Consider the following 17,371-nt stretch of genomic DNA (forward strand, 5'->3'; position numbering starts at 1 on the left):
CATGAATGTGCATGTATACGAAAAGAACTAAAAACTATATGCTCTAAAAAGAAATAAAGCATAAACATAACTGCTCATGTCAAACTAATAGCAAAGAAAAGCTAAGAAATCTACTCATGTAATTCTACTCGCTAATCATGCTACTCATCTAATAGGTAAACATGAAACTACTCATTCACTAGATAAACATGGTAGAATAAAGAACTAAACTTACTAAATTCTAAACACCTTCTGAATCTTATTCCACTTGTTTAAAGACTTATTCTTTAATACTTTATACTTATGTAAAACTCATTTTACTTGTTCAAAAACTTATACTTATAATACTTCAAAATAATAATCAACTTCTCTTGGGCCCGGCAACTGTGCTTTTACTTTTGTAACGACCCGACCCATTCGGCGGCCCATTTGGCGACCCTATGGTCGTCGACCGTCGACCGTCGGCCGAGCCATTACTACTAGGTTATCTAAACCTAGGGACGACTATGGAAGCCCAACCCAAGGACAGAGAGTCCAACACAGTGCCACTGATAAAATTAAAATACTTGTTATCTTTTAATACTTCTATATAATGCCTCGGCATTTTCTTTAGCACCTTGTGTGCCAAAATCCCTAAAGTCTTGACTTTGGGATCTACTTAAGGCCTTGGCCTTTTTCTTTCTTTTCTTTATCTTTCTTATATTTTTCTTAAACTCTTAAAAAGAATATAGGCATGCTACAATAGAATTAAATCAAAGGACAGAAAATCTGACTTCTATAAGCATGCTATATCAGAGACAAATCAAAAGAAAGCATATCTAACTTCTTTAAACATGCTACAACAAGTTCAAATAACAACATGAACTTAGAACTAAACTTGGGTATAAACAGTTAGAGCTTAAGGTAAATCATGTATAGGAATATGATGGACTTAAAGCTATGCATACTAGAAGCGATAAATTCATATTAAAATGAAACCTAGGTCATGCTTAAATAATTCAAAAATCTGTATTGCTTCTACAGGTTGTTCATGTTATCCGAATAGCAAATAAATCTAGAAATCTGCTCGTGCACATTTAATAGCAAGGAAACTAGAAATAAAATGCTACACATAGCTATTCAACACTAAAAATCTATTAAAGCTTGATACCCATGTAAAGCTTACACTTTTATAGAGTGATAGAGATCTTTACACATGTTACAACTAATCAAAGATTTACTACTGAAAACATAGGAAAAACATGACTGTTCGTCATGTACTGAAACTATGTAAAGCTTATCAACCCACGACAGAACCTGAAATCTGCAGCAATCCTAAATCATCTAACCGCAACTAATCAGAATCCAACCTAAATATGGTTTCTGCAACAGAATCTGAAACCTGAAACCTGAAGCCTAAATCTGCAACCTAAATATGGTTTCGGCAGAACCTAAAATCTGCATCAAACAATCAAGCCACACCTACAGAATCCCGGAAATGGGAGGAACAAAAGCAACTTCGAAAACTAAAGAAAGGTTACTAAATCCTCATCAACTAAATTCTGCATGGCATATTCCGGAAGCAAGAAAAGAAAACTAAATCCCTTGCACCCACAATTCTATACAACATGTTCCGTAGGCAAGGAAGGAACAATCAAAACTAGAAAACTAAATCCCTAGCATGTTAACTTTGTATAGAATTCTTAGGCATGCTTCCGCAGAAATAAAAGGAAACCGCAAATAGGCAAATCTATGCAGCATGATCCAAAAATAGAGAAAGCAAGGGAACTCATGCAAAACTTCGGGAACAAGGAGAGAATCAAGGATTAAACCTCGGAGCTATCCTACTGCAGGTGAGTAGCAACTTACCTCTTCTTAAACCTACAACCGGAACAACTTCTAGGGCTTGCGAAAATTGCAAGCTTCGACTCCTCCATGCTTACGGTTCCTCCTCGACGCAAGGATCACGACGGTGAAGAACCACCCCGAGTTAGCCACCCGCCGGCCGCCGAAATCGTACCCTAGCCGCGGCTTGTTTCTGCCCGAGCTGCCTTTGTCGCGCGAGAGAGGAAGGGATCGGGGAAAATTAGGTTTCGGAAATCCCTAAATTCCTTTTTATAACTCTGGTATTTCTGTTAACTTAAGACTATTTCGCTGCCAACTCTTTCGCAAAATATCCGCGGAGCAATTGGTTGGCTGGGTTTTGACCAAGCCAAAAGTCCCGGGTTCAATTCTCGGCTGCTACCCCTTTTCCTTCCTTTTATTTCTTTGTTACTAATTCCTATTACTCAAATAAATCTCTTCCTTTATTTGTTCAAATATCACTTGCTAGCCCAGTTGGTTAGCCGGGTTTTGCTCGGGTTCAAGGTCTCGGGTTCGAATCTCCCTATTTTTTTTTCCAACTTCTTCCTTTTGGTAAAAATACCAAACGAACTCCAAAAATTACATAAAAATACTCTATAAATTCCTAAAAATCTCTAGAATTTTTCTAAAGTATTCTTAAATATTTTAAGAACTTTTAGAACTCCTAATGAGGAAAATTGGGTCGTTACATCTCACCCACCTGATCAAATTTTGGGTGACCCAAACCTAGGAGTTAGAACTAGATCTTCTTATAGAAACCTGAGTCAAATTGCCCTTATTTCTAAGATTGAGTCGAAGACTATAGAAGAAGCCCTACCTGACCCAGACTGGATCATTGCTATGTAGGAAGAGTTAGCCCAATTTGATAGAAACCAAGTCTGGGAACTTGTACCTAAACCCATAGATAAGTCCATAATTGACATCAAATGGGTATTTAGAAACAAATTAGATGATCAGGGTGATATAATAAGAAATAAGGCTTGATTAATAGCCAAAGGGTTCAGCCAGATTGAAGATTTAGATTATGATGAAACCTATGCACCAATAGCTAGACTCGAATTCATTAGGATGCTGTTGGCCTATATAGCACATAAAGGATTTAGGTTATACTAAATGGATGTCAAGTCAGCCTTCTTAAATGGGTTTATCAAAGAAGAGGTATATGTAAGTCAACCCCCAGGATTTGAGGACTTAGACAATCCAAATCATGTATTTAAACTGAAAAAAAACCTTATATGGACTAAAACAAGCACCTAGGGCATGGTATGAACGGTTATCTAATTACCTAATATCCAAGGGCTTTAACCAAGGTCAAATAGATCAGACCCTATTTGTCAAAACCTTAGAAAAAGACATTTTTATAGCCCAAATCTATGTTGATGATATAATTTTTGGCTCAACCAACACTAAACTTTTAAAAGATTTTGTTAAATTAATGGGAAATGAGTTTGAAATAAGTTTGGTAGGGGAACTTAATTTTTTCTTAGGCTTACAAGTTAAACAAACCAGAGATGAAATCTATATTTATCAAACTAAATATGCTAAGGAACTAATTAAAAAATTTGGCATGGAAAATTCAAAATTTATAAACACTCCAATGGCAACTAATATCAACATTGATTCTGACCTAGAAGGAAAACCAGTAGACCTAAAGTACTATAGAAGTGTAATAGGTAGCTTATTCTACTTAATTGCAAGTCGACCCGATATATTATTTGTAGTAGGTATGTGCGCAAGATACCAATCTTATGCAAAAGAGTCACATCTAACATATGTTAAAAGAATACTTAGGTACATTAAGGGCACCCTAAATGTAGGACTTTGGTACCCTAGAACTTGCACCTTTGACCTATATGGCTATTCTGATTCAAACTATGTCGGGTGCAAACTAGACAGAAAAAGCACAAGTGGTAGCTGCCAAATTCTAGGTCAGTGCCTAGTAAGTTGGTCAAGAAGAAGCAACACTGTGTTGCTTTATCTACTACTGAAGTTGAATACATAACACTAGGAGAGTGTGCTTCTCAACTTTTGTGGATGATGCATACACTAAAGGACTATCAAATAGAATATAAAAATACAAAAATATTAATTGATAATATGAATTCAATTAATCTGACCAAAAATCCAATTCACCACTCTAGGACTAAATACATAGAGGTAAAATACTATTTTGTAAGGGATCATGTAGCTAAGGGTGAAATTGTACTCAACCATGTTGAGTCCAAATCAAACCTAGCTGACATTTTCACAAAACCCTTACTTGAACTTGAGTTCAGTGCACTTAGAAGGCAAATAGGAATGTGTTGGGTAGAATATATCTTTCTTTTCAAACTAGTTTATTACCTCTATTTTTAATTTTTTACTGTCTGTTAAGAATTTACTTAGTCTTAAAATATCTTTTAAATCATAGGAATATGTTCCCAATTTTTTTAGATTTTCAAAATTAGGACTTAGCCTAGGAATTTCCCCCTAGATATCATATTCCCCTATATTTCAGCCAGAGCATCTCACAAGCACACTAGGCTTAACTTGCTTGTGTTTGAAAGAAACGTAGAACGGCATGAGATGCATAGGGTACAGCCTAAACTTTAGAATGCTTATTTCTGTGCATCGCAGTAAGTTTGGGTGTTAAATACAAAAAATACAGTAATCAAGTTAAGTGATCCTGTCTTAGTCAAATCTAATTGGATCAATTGACTTAACTTGACTAACCAAGTGAAAGCTACTATCTTCTAACAAACAGATAGTAGCTAAAGGTTAGACAGTTGGTTAAGGATATTAAAATTTGGTTATCCAACGATTAAGTGTACTCATGCTTGGACTTTAGGGCTCTGATACTTCGCTAAAGGAATTCATGTTTTTCAATAGGCTAGTTATCATAAAAGTTTTTAAAATTTTTTTTTTTTGGAATCTCAAATTTCACAAAATCTTTTAGCCAATTTTGTTTTAACTGTTAAATTAGCTAAGTGTTCTTAAAACTACTATTCTTAAAATTTGGCTAAGTAAATTTTCAATATATCTACTTTCAAAAATTAGCTACAATTCTTTATAAAACTGAATTTCCAAACTTAGCTATGTCCCTTTAAAACTTGACTTTTGAATTAGTTAAATCTTTCCAAAAAAAAAAGTTAAGGGTTTAGCTAAATATTTTCTAAACACATTCTTTTTAGCTAAAACTTATTCTTTTCAAAAAGTTTAGCTAAATTTTTTACTACTGTTATCAAAATATTAGCTAAAGTCCTTCATCAAACTACTATTTTCATTTTAGCTAAGTTAAGCTTTTTACTCATCTTTTAAATGATCTAAGTTTTTTTAACTTGAATTTTAAAAATGAAAGCATTGTTTTAAAGTTAGCTAAACTTAAGTTTTGCCTTTTTTTTAAGCCTATGCAAATTTACGAACGACAATTTTTTGAAACTTTAAAAGATTAACTTTTCTATCTTATGTTGCTTTATTACATAACTTAAGTTTTCCACACACTTAATGGCTTTTCGTTTATCTAAAGTTATTTTCCTATAACCAAGTATCGGAAAACAAAAACATCTTACTCTTTCCCTACGTAAGGTTTTGTTATATGGCAAAGGGGGAGAGTAGCATAAAATTCAAAAGAAAGCTCTAATTAAGGGGGAGCCTCACACTTTAAAGTTTTAGCTTAAGCTTTGGTTGCATCTAAAACTATTTACTTATGCTTGCTTATACTAAAACATTAAAAATTGGTACTTATGCATTTGTTTACTTATGCTGGTTTGTACTTAACTATGAATTTTAGTTGTCATAATCAAAAAGGGGGAGATTGTTGGTGCGGGAAGCATCCGACGATCGAACCCATGTTTTGATAATGGCAAAGGGTTCAAAGTTAAGTTGTTTTGTGATCTAACAGTTTGAATGAACTTGTAGAAAAGTCCTAAGTGTACTTAGGTAAAAGTCCTAGCTGCGGTTAGGCAGGTGGAAAACCCTGGGGGGTGGTAACCCTAAGTCATAGGGGGTGATAACCCTATGCGAAAAGTCTTGGCGGGTTGAGGGCTTCAGGCAAAAGTCCTAGGGGGTGGTAACCCTAGGTGGAAAGTCCTGGTGTCGTGAACCAGGTGGAAGACTGGACGGGTCAGGGAGCGGGCGTCCAGCAGAAAGTCTTGAAGAATCGAACGCTGAGCAAAAGTCCAATCAATCTGGAGGATCGCACTAGCAACAAGTAACTCTCTTGAGAGGAGTAGGTGAGGACACGTTCCCTGCAGAGGGAACAGTAGGCGTCGGGTCGATCTAGGGCTTTCGGTCAAAAATCCGAAGTCAGACCCGGACAGTTTGGAGATTGTCAATATTTTATTTACTATGACTATTATGTGCTAACTTTGTTTTGCAGGTATGAGTTTGGGACTAACACATTTTGTAGGAACAAAGGAGCAAGTCACACCTCGGATGAACTGTGTCCGAGGCGCCTCCATGGAGCTTGGAGGCGCCTCGGGTGCAAGGCTGAAGCTGGCTGTGAAGTGGAGCTGGAGGCGCCTTCATGGGGATTGGAGGCGCCTTGAACCGCTGCTTGGAGGTGCCTTGGAGTGGCATTTGAGGCACCTTCAGGTGGATAATGGGCAGCATGCAGAGGCTTATCGCGAGTTGATTTCAGGATATAATTTTGGGTTGGAGGCACCCTAGAGCTTGATGGAGGTGCCTTGAACACCCTATATAAAAGGGTCTCAACCAGCAGCTAGGAAAATCACATTCTAAGCTATTCCTCTGCTACAAGCTGCTAACGAGATGATCCCGAGGTGTTGCAACAACATTCTAACAACCCGGAGCTTTAGTTTTCTGTATTCTGTTGTCGGTATAAGGTTTCTTTACTGCTTTCACATTATACTTAGTTTGTAATAACATTTTTCGAGCTTATAGTTATTTCCCACTGGAAGCGATCAACGATTGCGGGCCTTGTAGTAGGAGTCGCCACAGGCTCTAAACCAAGTAACCAACTTGTGTTAGCATTTGTTCTTTTCCTTTCCACTGCGTTTATCTACTCGATACGTTTTAAATCAAATGAAATAGCCACAAGCGCTATTCACCCCCCTCTAGCGCTTCTCGATCCAACACTTTCAGGTAAAGTCTTGTGGAGTTCAGTTTAGAAATTTGGGTGCAATTGATCTTGGTTTGATCGGGTACAATCATAGTTTTGATGTGTGTGTCAAAGAGTTTATGTTAGGTTTCATATTGGTTTTATATGGTTTGAGTCATGTAGGACTTGTTAAACCACATATGAGAAGCTTGGTGTGGCCATGCTTGGAAAGCTCATCCTAGGGATCGAGTCCTTGAGATCAGTGAAGGATGATGCGGAAGGCATCCGAGGGACCATCGGACTATTGGGATGTATACTATAAGCCTATCTTTTGTATGAACATCTGTTTTGAAATATTTTGAAATAAGAATCACTTTGGTCAAATATCTGTATTTTATATTTATATATATGTCAATGCAGTTGTCCATTTAATTTATATTATAGATAACATAGTGTGTGGTGCCACACAGAAGATCATGTTATCGATTCCTTATAAATTATAAATAGTAGCTCACAACAAAGATGGATGGGGAAAAACCATTAGAATAGTTGTAGTGTAATTTGGTATTAGTATGTCTTAACTATAAAATTACACTATACACTATGTGTGTATTGAGCAGGACTGTTTGAGGTTGTTTGATTTGTACTGACTACATAAAAAAATAGAACCTCTGTTATTATGGATGTGCACCCTCTTAATCTCTATATAATAATAAGCATGTATACTTGGTATTTATTTCTTTAACTTATCAATAGGTGAGATTTATTCATTAAATCAATAGACCCGATAAGTTAGGAGATAGTATTATTTATATGGTGTGTTGTTGAATATAGAAGGAAACTGTGTCCTAATTATTTTGGCTGATGATGTCCCCTTGAGGAGCTCATAAGGATTTTCATGTAAACCCTGCAGGTGGACTTAGTCTGACATAATAATAAAGTTGAATAGCACTACTCTTTGAATCAGATGTTAATTAATTGAGTTGTCAGTAACTCATTTAATTAACAGGCATACGATATCTTAAACCCAGGGAGATTAATGCACCCATGATAAGAAGGAGCCCATATTGTAATATGGGATTGGTGGAGTAGTTCAATAATAACCCTTTAGTGGTATGGGTTATTATTGATGGACTTGGGTTGGGTGTTCGGGCCGAACACAGGAATCCCAAGCCCATCAGGAGGCCTAAACCAATTCCTCCTCCAGGTCCCTGTTATAGCCTCTATATAAAGCCTTGCATCCACCCATCTATAACTTGGTTTGATTTAACTTGGTTTGGTTTAACTTGGCTTGGTTTAACATAGATTGGTTTAACTTGGTTTGGTTTAACTTGGCTTGGTATAACTTGGTTATAGAAAGGGAGATTTTTTCTAAATAGAATTCTGTTATTTTTCTTTCTTTGTAACCGACGGTAAGCCTATAAAAAGGAGTAGGTGGTGGCTCCTAAAACCTAATTTTTCTCTCTTCCCCTCCTTGTGGCTGACGCCCCTCCTTTTCCTCCTCACCTAGGGCCGATGCCCCTCCCCTCCTCTTTGCTTAGGGTCGGTGCCCCTCCTCTTTTCCCTTGATAAGAGCCGGCGGACCCTCTCCTTACTAGGGCCGGCAACCCCCTCCTTTCTAAGGCTGGCATCCCCCTCTTCTACTCCTTGGTGGGCAGTGGTTTGGAGAAGAGGAAGAAGAGGAAGAAGAAGAGAAGGGGCCCCATCCTAAAGCCTCCTTTTGTAGCCGACGATTTGGAAACTGAGAAGAGAAGGAGGGTGGTGTTGTCTTGGTAGATCGTCACCCACACGACACCCAAGAAGAGGAGAAGAATATGGCCGAAGACAGAGAGGTCTTTAGCTATGAAGAAAGGTACAACTAGTTCTTTAATTCCTTTGTGTAATTAATTAGTTTCTTTGTATCATTTTTTGGAATACCAACACAAGAGGCCAACGATATTGTACTTTGATCATGGCGTGCTTTGATCCGTCAAGAACTTGCTTGATTGATAAACACATGTCTAATCGAACATGTGGGTTGCTAGGAAAAGTTCTGTACTTGTACAATTTTTGTACAGGGAAATTTAAACAGAATGGAATTCTAGCGCCTTCAAGTGGTATCTGAGCGAGTTTTCTGGTTCAGTGTGATTGGTTTTCGGTTAAATTATGCACTTCTCATATATATGTTTGTTGGTTGCTACTCCGAATACCATCCTAGTTCTCCTGTACAAAATTTGTACAAGCATAGAACTATCCTAGCTACTCATGTGCTCTACTAAAATTAAATTTGGATTGCAAACGATGCTTAACATTATTAATCTAAATTTCCCTTTAGAAGTTAAACTTGGATTGAGAACGAAACTTAACATTCTTACTCCAAGTTTAACCAATGTGATCTTCCTAAGTTAAACCATATTACAGAAGTTATCAAATATCTATTTCAAAGATCGACTTCCAGGTTAAACATGGTGAGTCACTAGGCCTTCTTGGGTATGTGATCATCCACCACTTCCTAGACAAAGCCTCACAAAGAAATTAGATATTTAAATTCTTATAGTAAACTAGGTTTAACTATAGAGACATCAGTAGAAACACATTATCGAAATATGAAATCAAAAAATAAAATCGATAACAAAAACGATAACTTAAAACCAATAACCTCTTGTGTTTGGTTATGATGCAGAAACTAATAACTAGTTATACCTTTTATAGCTTATAGACCTCTTGATCTTCTATTATATTCCTCTCCTTCTATTGGATGTCGTGAGGGCGATGATCTTCCAAGATGAAATCCACTCAAGCTTCTTCCAAGGCTTCCAAGTTCCGGCCACCAAATAACCTCCAAGGGATGCTAGACAAGAGAGCTTCCTTCTCTTCTTCTTCTCCTTCAAGCAACCAGCCACCAAGAGATCTCCCACAATTGATGTCGCTGGCCTCCAAGAGAGAACACAAAGGAGAGAAGAGAAATAAGAAGGGTCGGCCACCAAGGAAGAATAGAGAGGAATAGAAGATGTGTTATGAGGTGAGGCACCCCCTCTTTCTCTTTTATATTCCTTGGTCTTGTCAAAAAAGGAAAGCTTTATAACAAAAAATAAAACTTCCTTTTCTCCCATGACATGGCCGGCCACAAACTTGTGCTCCAAGTAAGGAAAGATTTTAAACAAAATTAAAATCTCTCTTTTTAAATCCCTTTTGTGGATAGTTATAAAAGGAATACTTTATAAATTAAAATTTCTCTCTATTTTAAATCCTTTTATGGATATATATAAAAGAAAAGATTTAAAATAAAACATGGTTATAAAAAAAAAGTTTTATAACAAAAATTAAAATCTTTCTTTCACATTATAGATAATTACAAATAAGGAAAGATTTCAAATCTCTCTTTTATTCCTTTGTAGAAAGCTATAAAAGGAAAGATGTTAAATTTTAAAACTCTCTTTTAAAACCATCATAAAAGGAAAGTTTTTAACAAAATACAAACTCCTTTTATTTCCTTTTGTGACCAATCTAAAAAAGGAAAGTTTTATATTAAAATTATATTTTTAAATCCTTTTTATGGATCTCTATAAAAGGAAAGATTTTATAAAAAATAAAACTTCCTTTTCTTCTTCCTGTGGTCGGCCCCTTGCATGGGCACCAAGCAAGGCTTGGCCGACCCTAGCTTGGGCTCCAAGCTTAGCTTGGTCGGCCCCTTGCTTGGTCTCCAAGCAAGGCTTGGTCGACCCTAGCTTGGGCCTTAAGAAGCTAGGCTTTTGGGTGGATATAAGGCTTTATTTAAGAGGCTATAATAGAGACCTAGAGGAGGAATTGGTTTTAATCTCCCGATGAGCTTGAGCTTCCTGTGTTCACCCCGAACACCCAACTCAAGTTGATCAAAAATATCTCATTCCACCAAAAAGTTATTCTTGCACTACTACACCAATCTCATATTACAATATGGGCTCCTTCTTATCATGAGTGTGTTAATCTCCCTGGGTTTAAGATATTGAATGCCCACTAATTAAATAAGTTACTGACAACTCACTTAATTAATATCTAGCTCCAAGAGTAGTTCCACTCAACCTTATTATCATGTTGGACTAAGTCCACCTGCAGGGTTTACATGACAATCCTTATGAGCTCCTCAAGGGGACATCATCAACCTAGATTACTAGGACACAGTTTCATTCTGTAATCAACAACACACCATATAAATAATATCATTTCCCAATTTATCAGATCTATTGATTTAGCGAACTAAATTGCAACCTTTGATAAATTAAAAAAATAAATATTATGTATACGTGCTTGTTATTATATCATGATTAAGAGTACACACTTACATAATAATAGAGGTTTTGTTCTTTTATATAGTCAGTATAAAAAGAAACTATCTCAAATGATCCTGCTCAATACACTCATAGTGTACTAGTGTAATTTTATAGTTAAGATAAACTAATACCAAATTACATTACAACCACTCCAATGGTTTGTCCCATTCCATCTTGGTTGTGAGCTACTATTTATTATTTATAAGGAACTGATAACATGATCTTCTGTGTGTCTCCTCACACTATGTTATCTTCAATATAAATTAAATGGACAACTACACTTAGTAAAAATATAGACATTTGACCAATGTGATTCTTATAAATGTTTATACAAAAGCTTGGCTTTTAGTATACATCTTAACAATCTCCCACTTATACTAAAAGACTATGTTGTCATACATCTGATTCTCATCCCCTCAACATGTCCATCAAAAGCTCTTTCCTTAAGGGCCTTAGTGAAAAGATCCAGGTTATCTGCTGATGCAATCTAGGTGACAACAACTTTTTCTCGTTATACGATGTCTCGTATTGGGTGGTACTTGCGCTCTATGTGTTTACTTGTCTTATGGGCTCATGGTTCCTTTGAGTTTGCTACTGCACCACTTATTATCATAATACACTGTAATAATTTTGGGCAAACCAGGAATCACATCTAAGTCCATCATGAAGTTTCTGAGCCATATAGCTTCTATAGCTGCCTTAAAGGCTGCCACATACTCAGTTTTCATGGTGGAGTCTGAAATGCATTTATGCTTAACACTCCTCCATTGTTATAGCTCCACTTCCTAAAGTAAACACAAAACCCCGAGGTTGGCTTACTATTGCCCCTATCTGATTGGAAATCCGAATTCGTGTAACCTACAGGGAGCAAGTTATCTGCTTCATAAACCAGCATATAATCTCTAGTCCTTCTTAGATACTTTAATATATGCTTTACAACAGTCCAATGTCCTTGTCTTGGGTTACTTTGATATCTGCTAACCATGCCCATGGCAAAACAGATATCCGATCTCGTACATAACATCTCATACATTAGGCTTCCTACAACATAAGGAACTGCCTTCATTTTCTCTATCTCTTTTGATGTCTTAGGAGACATCTCTTTAGATAAGGGTAATCCATGCCTAAAAGGTAGAAAAACTTTCTTGGAGTTTTACATGCTAAAACGAGCTAGGATAGTATCGATATATGAAGCTTGGGATAAGCACAATATTCTTTTCTTGCGATCCCTTATTACTTTGATCCCAAGAATATGCCCGAATTCTCCCAAGTCCTTCATATCAAATTGCTTGGACAACCATACCCTTACTTCTGATAGCACTTTGATATTATTGTCAACTATAAAAATGTCATCTACGTATAGTACAAGAAATACCACCACATTTCCGTGACACTTCTTGTATACACAAGACTCATCCGGTCACTGAATAAATCCATAAGACAAGATTACTTCATTAAACCGGATATTCCAAGATCTTGAAGCTTGCTTCAATCCATAAATAAGCTGATTGAGCTTACATATAAGATGCTCTTTGCCCTTTACAATAAACCCCTTTGGTTGCTTCATATGGATGTTTCTTCAAGACTTCCATTAAGGAAAGCTGTCTTGACATCCATTTGCCAAACCTCATAATCCATATGAGCAGCAATAGATAAAAGTATCCGGATAGACTTAACCATAGCTACCGGTGAAAAGGCACTACAAGAAAAACCCTCATAGACATCGGTGGAACAATAACAGTTTTAAGCAAAAACTGATGTCTTTGAGTATTTTACACCGATTTTTTCAAAAACCGGTGTCTATGAGCACAGATTTTCGCTCATAGACATCGGTTTTTTAGCCGATATCTATGAGTGCCTTTTTTTGTTAATAGATACCAGTTTTAACAGCGGTTTTTAAAACCCGGTGTTAATGAACCAAAAAAAATATAATTTAATTTTTCCACCAGCCAAAATTTATAACACTTCACAAAGTTCCCTCCAAACCTAAACCAATATCGCGCCCCTTCTCTCAGCCTAAACCTAAACCTAAACCTCCGACCATCTCTCTCAGCCTCATCTCCCTCTTCCCCTTCCTGGATCTCTTCCCCTTCCTGGATCGACGTCCCTTCCTCTCCCGATTAGGATTAAAACCACCTGCTTCGGTCCTAAGCAAAATCGCAGCATAAATCGTTCCATTCTGCCTCCTCGTCCGATCCTCTCTTCCTCCTCCTCCTTCCTCTCTTCGCTCTTCCCGGCTAAGGTAGGGGCTGACGAGATCCGAACAGCGAGAGGACGCCCACTACCACAATGGCACGGTTGGTCAGCAACGTGAGGGAATCCTAAGGAAGAGAGAACAACACCGAGATCTCTGATCTTGTGTAAAGGGGTCTCCTTCTTCTGAAGCAGAGAGATCGAGTGGAGTACGAGAATAACGAAGTATGTCTGCCTGCTAAAACCCTAAAATTGCAGGCATAAAGGGCTCTCCGTGCTTCATTTTCTCCTTCTCGGCCTCTTCGCTCGCTGGGTACACGGTCATCTTCAAAACCTCTCATTTCCTCTTTTCATTCTTCTTAATCATCTGATTGCTAAAGGTTGAGGATGGGGCGGGGGAGGGTTGAGGTGAGGAGAATAGAGAACAAGATCAATAGGCAGGTGACCTTCTCCAAGAGGAAGGTCGGGCTGCTGAAGAAGGCCTACGAGCTCTCTGTTCTCTGTGACATCGAACTCTCCCTCATCATCTTCTCCAGCCACGGCAAGCTCTTCGACTTCTCCACCGCCTCCAGGTTTTTGTAATTTAATTTCCACCCTCTAGGGTTTTTTTTTTAATTCAATTTTTGATGCCTAATTCCACCCTGCTTCTTTCTGACATACATTTACACATTGTTTCAGAGGATGCGATGTGCTTATTTTAGATACTGGATTGGGAAGTGTAGAGAATCAAGCAAGGGTCAAGGAGTTGCTTCATGTGGAGGAATCAAAACTAGAGGAGGACGAGGGTAAGTGTTTTTACTCATAATATTATTTTAGTTTCTGTTCAGATCAGTTGGCACTCGATTCTGTGCTTTAGGAAATACCACTCCAGCAGTGAGATGGGTTCGAGATGATAAATATGATTGCATCCGATTAAAGCATTGCAAGGTGAGCTATATTCACTGTGTATCCCCCCTTCAGAGTACATATGTATCTGTATAGTAATTAATTTCAATATAGGCACATCAAATTTACTTAATTATTTTTGGGCATAGACTTAATCCTTTGGATTACTTTATTTTAATTGGTAGAGTATTTGCCACTACCTTTCTCTTATTCATTCTTTTGCTTTGCAGGTTGTGACAAAAATCGATTGGCATCGGAAAGGAGACTATTTCACTACTGTCGTTCCTAGTGATATCCTAATTATGAATTTTAGTTGTACTTATTTTTAGTCATTCCTAGTGCCTATTTTATATCTCAGTTTTGTTTCTTTCTTTTTTCTAATACACACTGACAAATTGGAAATATATAAAAATCATGACATTATACCTAGTTACCTAGCCTTTGAGGCTGGAATCAGGATGAAACCTAAAGTGCCCTGAATAGTTTAGGCATACCAAATTCTCTTTTGTGTACCATAAAAAGGAGTTCCAGAGGAAGCAATAGAAGACCAGTTAGGTGTTTTAGTTATCTAATGTTTGGAACATCACTGAACAAACAATCAGAATAAAAGACTGTATCAATCCCACTTTTAGAATATGATGTTAGCAAGCAACTCCTATATTCCTTGGTCGATGTCTAGATATCATATGCAAGTTACACTATAGCCATTGGTTATGCGCATTTATATTTTCTGCGTTTTATAAACCTTGAAACTCCCTTGACTTATTTATTATAGGTGATTCAAGAGCAATCTTGATACACCAACTCTCCAAGAAACACACACAAAATCCTTTTAAGAAGTTACATGGTCTTCCAATAGTTGCAGTTTTTCATCCAACACGGTCGTTATTCTTTATATCAACCAAGAATCATGTCCGTGTGTATGATCTTTTAAAGCAAATGCTCGTTAAGAAGCTTGAGACTGGTCTTCGTGAAGTTTCTTCCATTGCAATTCATCCAGCAGGTAATTTTCTTGTAGTTTTTTTTCAGCAAAACTTGAATTCATGTGTTCTTTTCTTCATACAGTGTTTTTAGGCTCTGTGTTTTATTACTTTTTATGGTATCTTACTAACTTCTCGCATCTCTTATATGATGAATTTCCAATTTTTGGACCCTTCTCTTTAGAAGTATCTAATCTTATTGTGTATGATTTTTAACCTGCAAATCTACAGGACCCATCCCAAAGACATAACTAATGTCACCTTCCATCGCATGTACCCTCTCTTTGCAAATATTTGTAAATATTTGTAAATATTTGAAGAGTTGAACTTCGCAATAAATTAGATGTGACGTGAATTGTGGTACTTGGTGCATCAAGTGGTGTATAAGTTATTTGACATATTACTGTTGAAGAGTCAAAGGATTTCTCAATTTCATTCTTAATTTAAACAAGACATTTTTTTCACTGGCCTCTTAATTCAAGCTCTTTCTATGTTTTAGCAATTTGTGGGAATCATGGAGAGCAAGACGTGGATATGGAATAGGAAGTCCACAGGGAAGAACATTGAGGTTAGCAGTAATCAAATCATCTTTTTGATGGTTTATTACTGATTTTTGCACAACTAATGTTTCAGTATAAACAATTCTCAGACTCAAAGATCGATATCTTCTATTACTGATTTTGATTGTTTATTACTGATTTTGATTGTTTATTACTGGTTTTTTATTGTTAATTTTTTGGATTATAAATAAAGAAGGCAACAACTCATCAATACCAAACAAATTTTCAGCTCTTCTAGACTGAGCATATGTCTCTTCTTATGTTGGGAATCAATTTGTAAATGCCTATGATTTCTCTCAGAAAGGGAAGACCCTGGAGTTGGAGAAATCTGTAGAAAACTTGAACGAACAACTATCTTCTGTCCGCAGCGAGTCCAATGCTAAAGATGATCTTTTGGCAAAGCAAGCAAAAGTAGCTGAGGAAGCAATTTCAGGTTAGATTTTTTTTTCCTTTCATTTTCTTCCCAACACAGAAACTATGTTGTTTTAAGAACAAACCATGCATGATCTACTTGTTAGGATGGGAAAAAGTAGAAGCTCGAGCTCTGGCTTTACAGAAACAATTGGATGATGCCTTGCTTCAGAAGAAAATGGCAGAAGAAAGATTAGTCGAACAAGATATAGAATTACAAGAATTCAGGCAGCAATTAATTTATTAGTTGTAAATACTGTTGTAAGAAGAATACTGTTGTAAGAAGAATATTAGTTACTTTGCAAAACCAAAGTAACTAATTTATTAGTTTGTGTATTTTATGGATACTGTTGTAAGAAGAATATTTATGTAATTTGTGTAATTTATAGATACTGTTGAATGAAGAATATTTGTGTAATTTATGAATATTTGTGTATTTTTTTGGTTACTGTTTCGGAAATCAAATTTGTACAGTTAAAAAATACTAATATTACATCGATTTTCCACCGCTGCAAAACCGGTGTTATTAACTAATATTACATCGGTCGTATACCGTTGTCAAAACTGGTGTTATTAACATATAATATTACATTGGTTTTACACCGTTGATGAAACGGTGTTGTTAAGTGATACTACACCGGTTAATAACTGATTCGAACACCGGTGTCGTTAAGTGATACTACACCAATTTTAAACCGATGTCTAAAATGGCAGACTTTTTACATCGCCTTCATAGACATCTGTCGAAAATGTAATAGACACCGGTGGAAAACCGATGTCTATGAGGGTTTTTGTTGTAGTGAGGTTTCCTCATAATCGATTACCTCTTTCTGAGTATATCCTTTTGCAACAAGTCTTGCTTTGAAAGTTTCCACCTTCTCATCTGTCCCTCTTTTTCTTTTGTAGACTTATTTACACCCAATGACTTTTACACCATTTGGTGGTTCTACAAGCTCCCAGACCTTATTAAAATACATAGATTCTATTTCAGAGTTCATTGCTCTTTGCCAAGCTGCTGTATCTTTATCTTGGAGTGCTACATCATATGTGTAGGAATCAGGTTCATGTTCACAAGGGATCAAGTCCAAGACTCTCCCAAAAACATGAATCTTCCAGGTTGTCAAACAACCCTCCCACTATGACGTGGCACTGTTTGTAATTGTGTTTCATTTGTGACACATGTTGCAGTTTCTT

The 17,371-nt window shown here is 36.7% G+C and overlaps 1 protein-coding gene across 1 annotated transcript; it reads left to right on the forward strand.

The window, feature by feature from the left end:
* The first annotated feature begins 13,728 nt into the window (after window positions 1-13,728).
* Window positions 13,729-16,424, forward strand: LOC121990895 (truncated transcription factor CAULIFLOWER A-like). The gene is made up of 6 exons (XM_042544943.1): window positions 13,729-13,913; window positions 14,020-14,126; window positions 14,198-14,268; window positions 15,706-15,774; window positions 16,067-16,199; window positions 16,285-16,424. Exons 1-6 carry the CDS (start codon window positions 13,729-13,731, stop codon window positions 16,422-16,424), a joined length of 705 nt encoding a protein of 234 aa, XP_042400877.1.
* The last annotated feature ends 947 nt before the right edge of the window (window positions 16,425-17,371 follow it).

This window comes from Zingiber officinale, chromosome 6B (assembly GCF_018446385.1).
Source record: "Zingiber officinale cultivar Zhangliang chromosome 6B, Zo_v1.1, whole genome shotgun sequence".
In the NCBI taxonomy this organism is placed as follows: domain Eukaryota; kingdom Viridiplantae; phylum Streptophyta; class Magnoliopsida; order Zingiberales; family Zingiberaceae; genus Zingiber; species Zingiber officinale.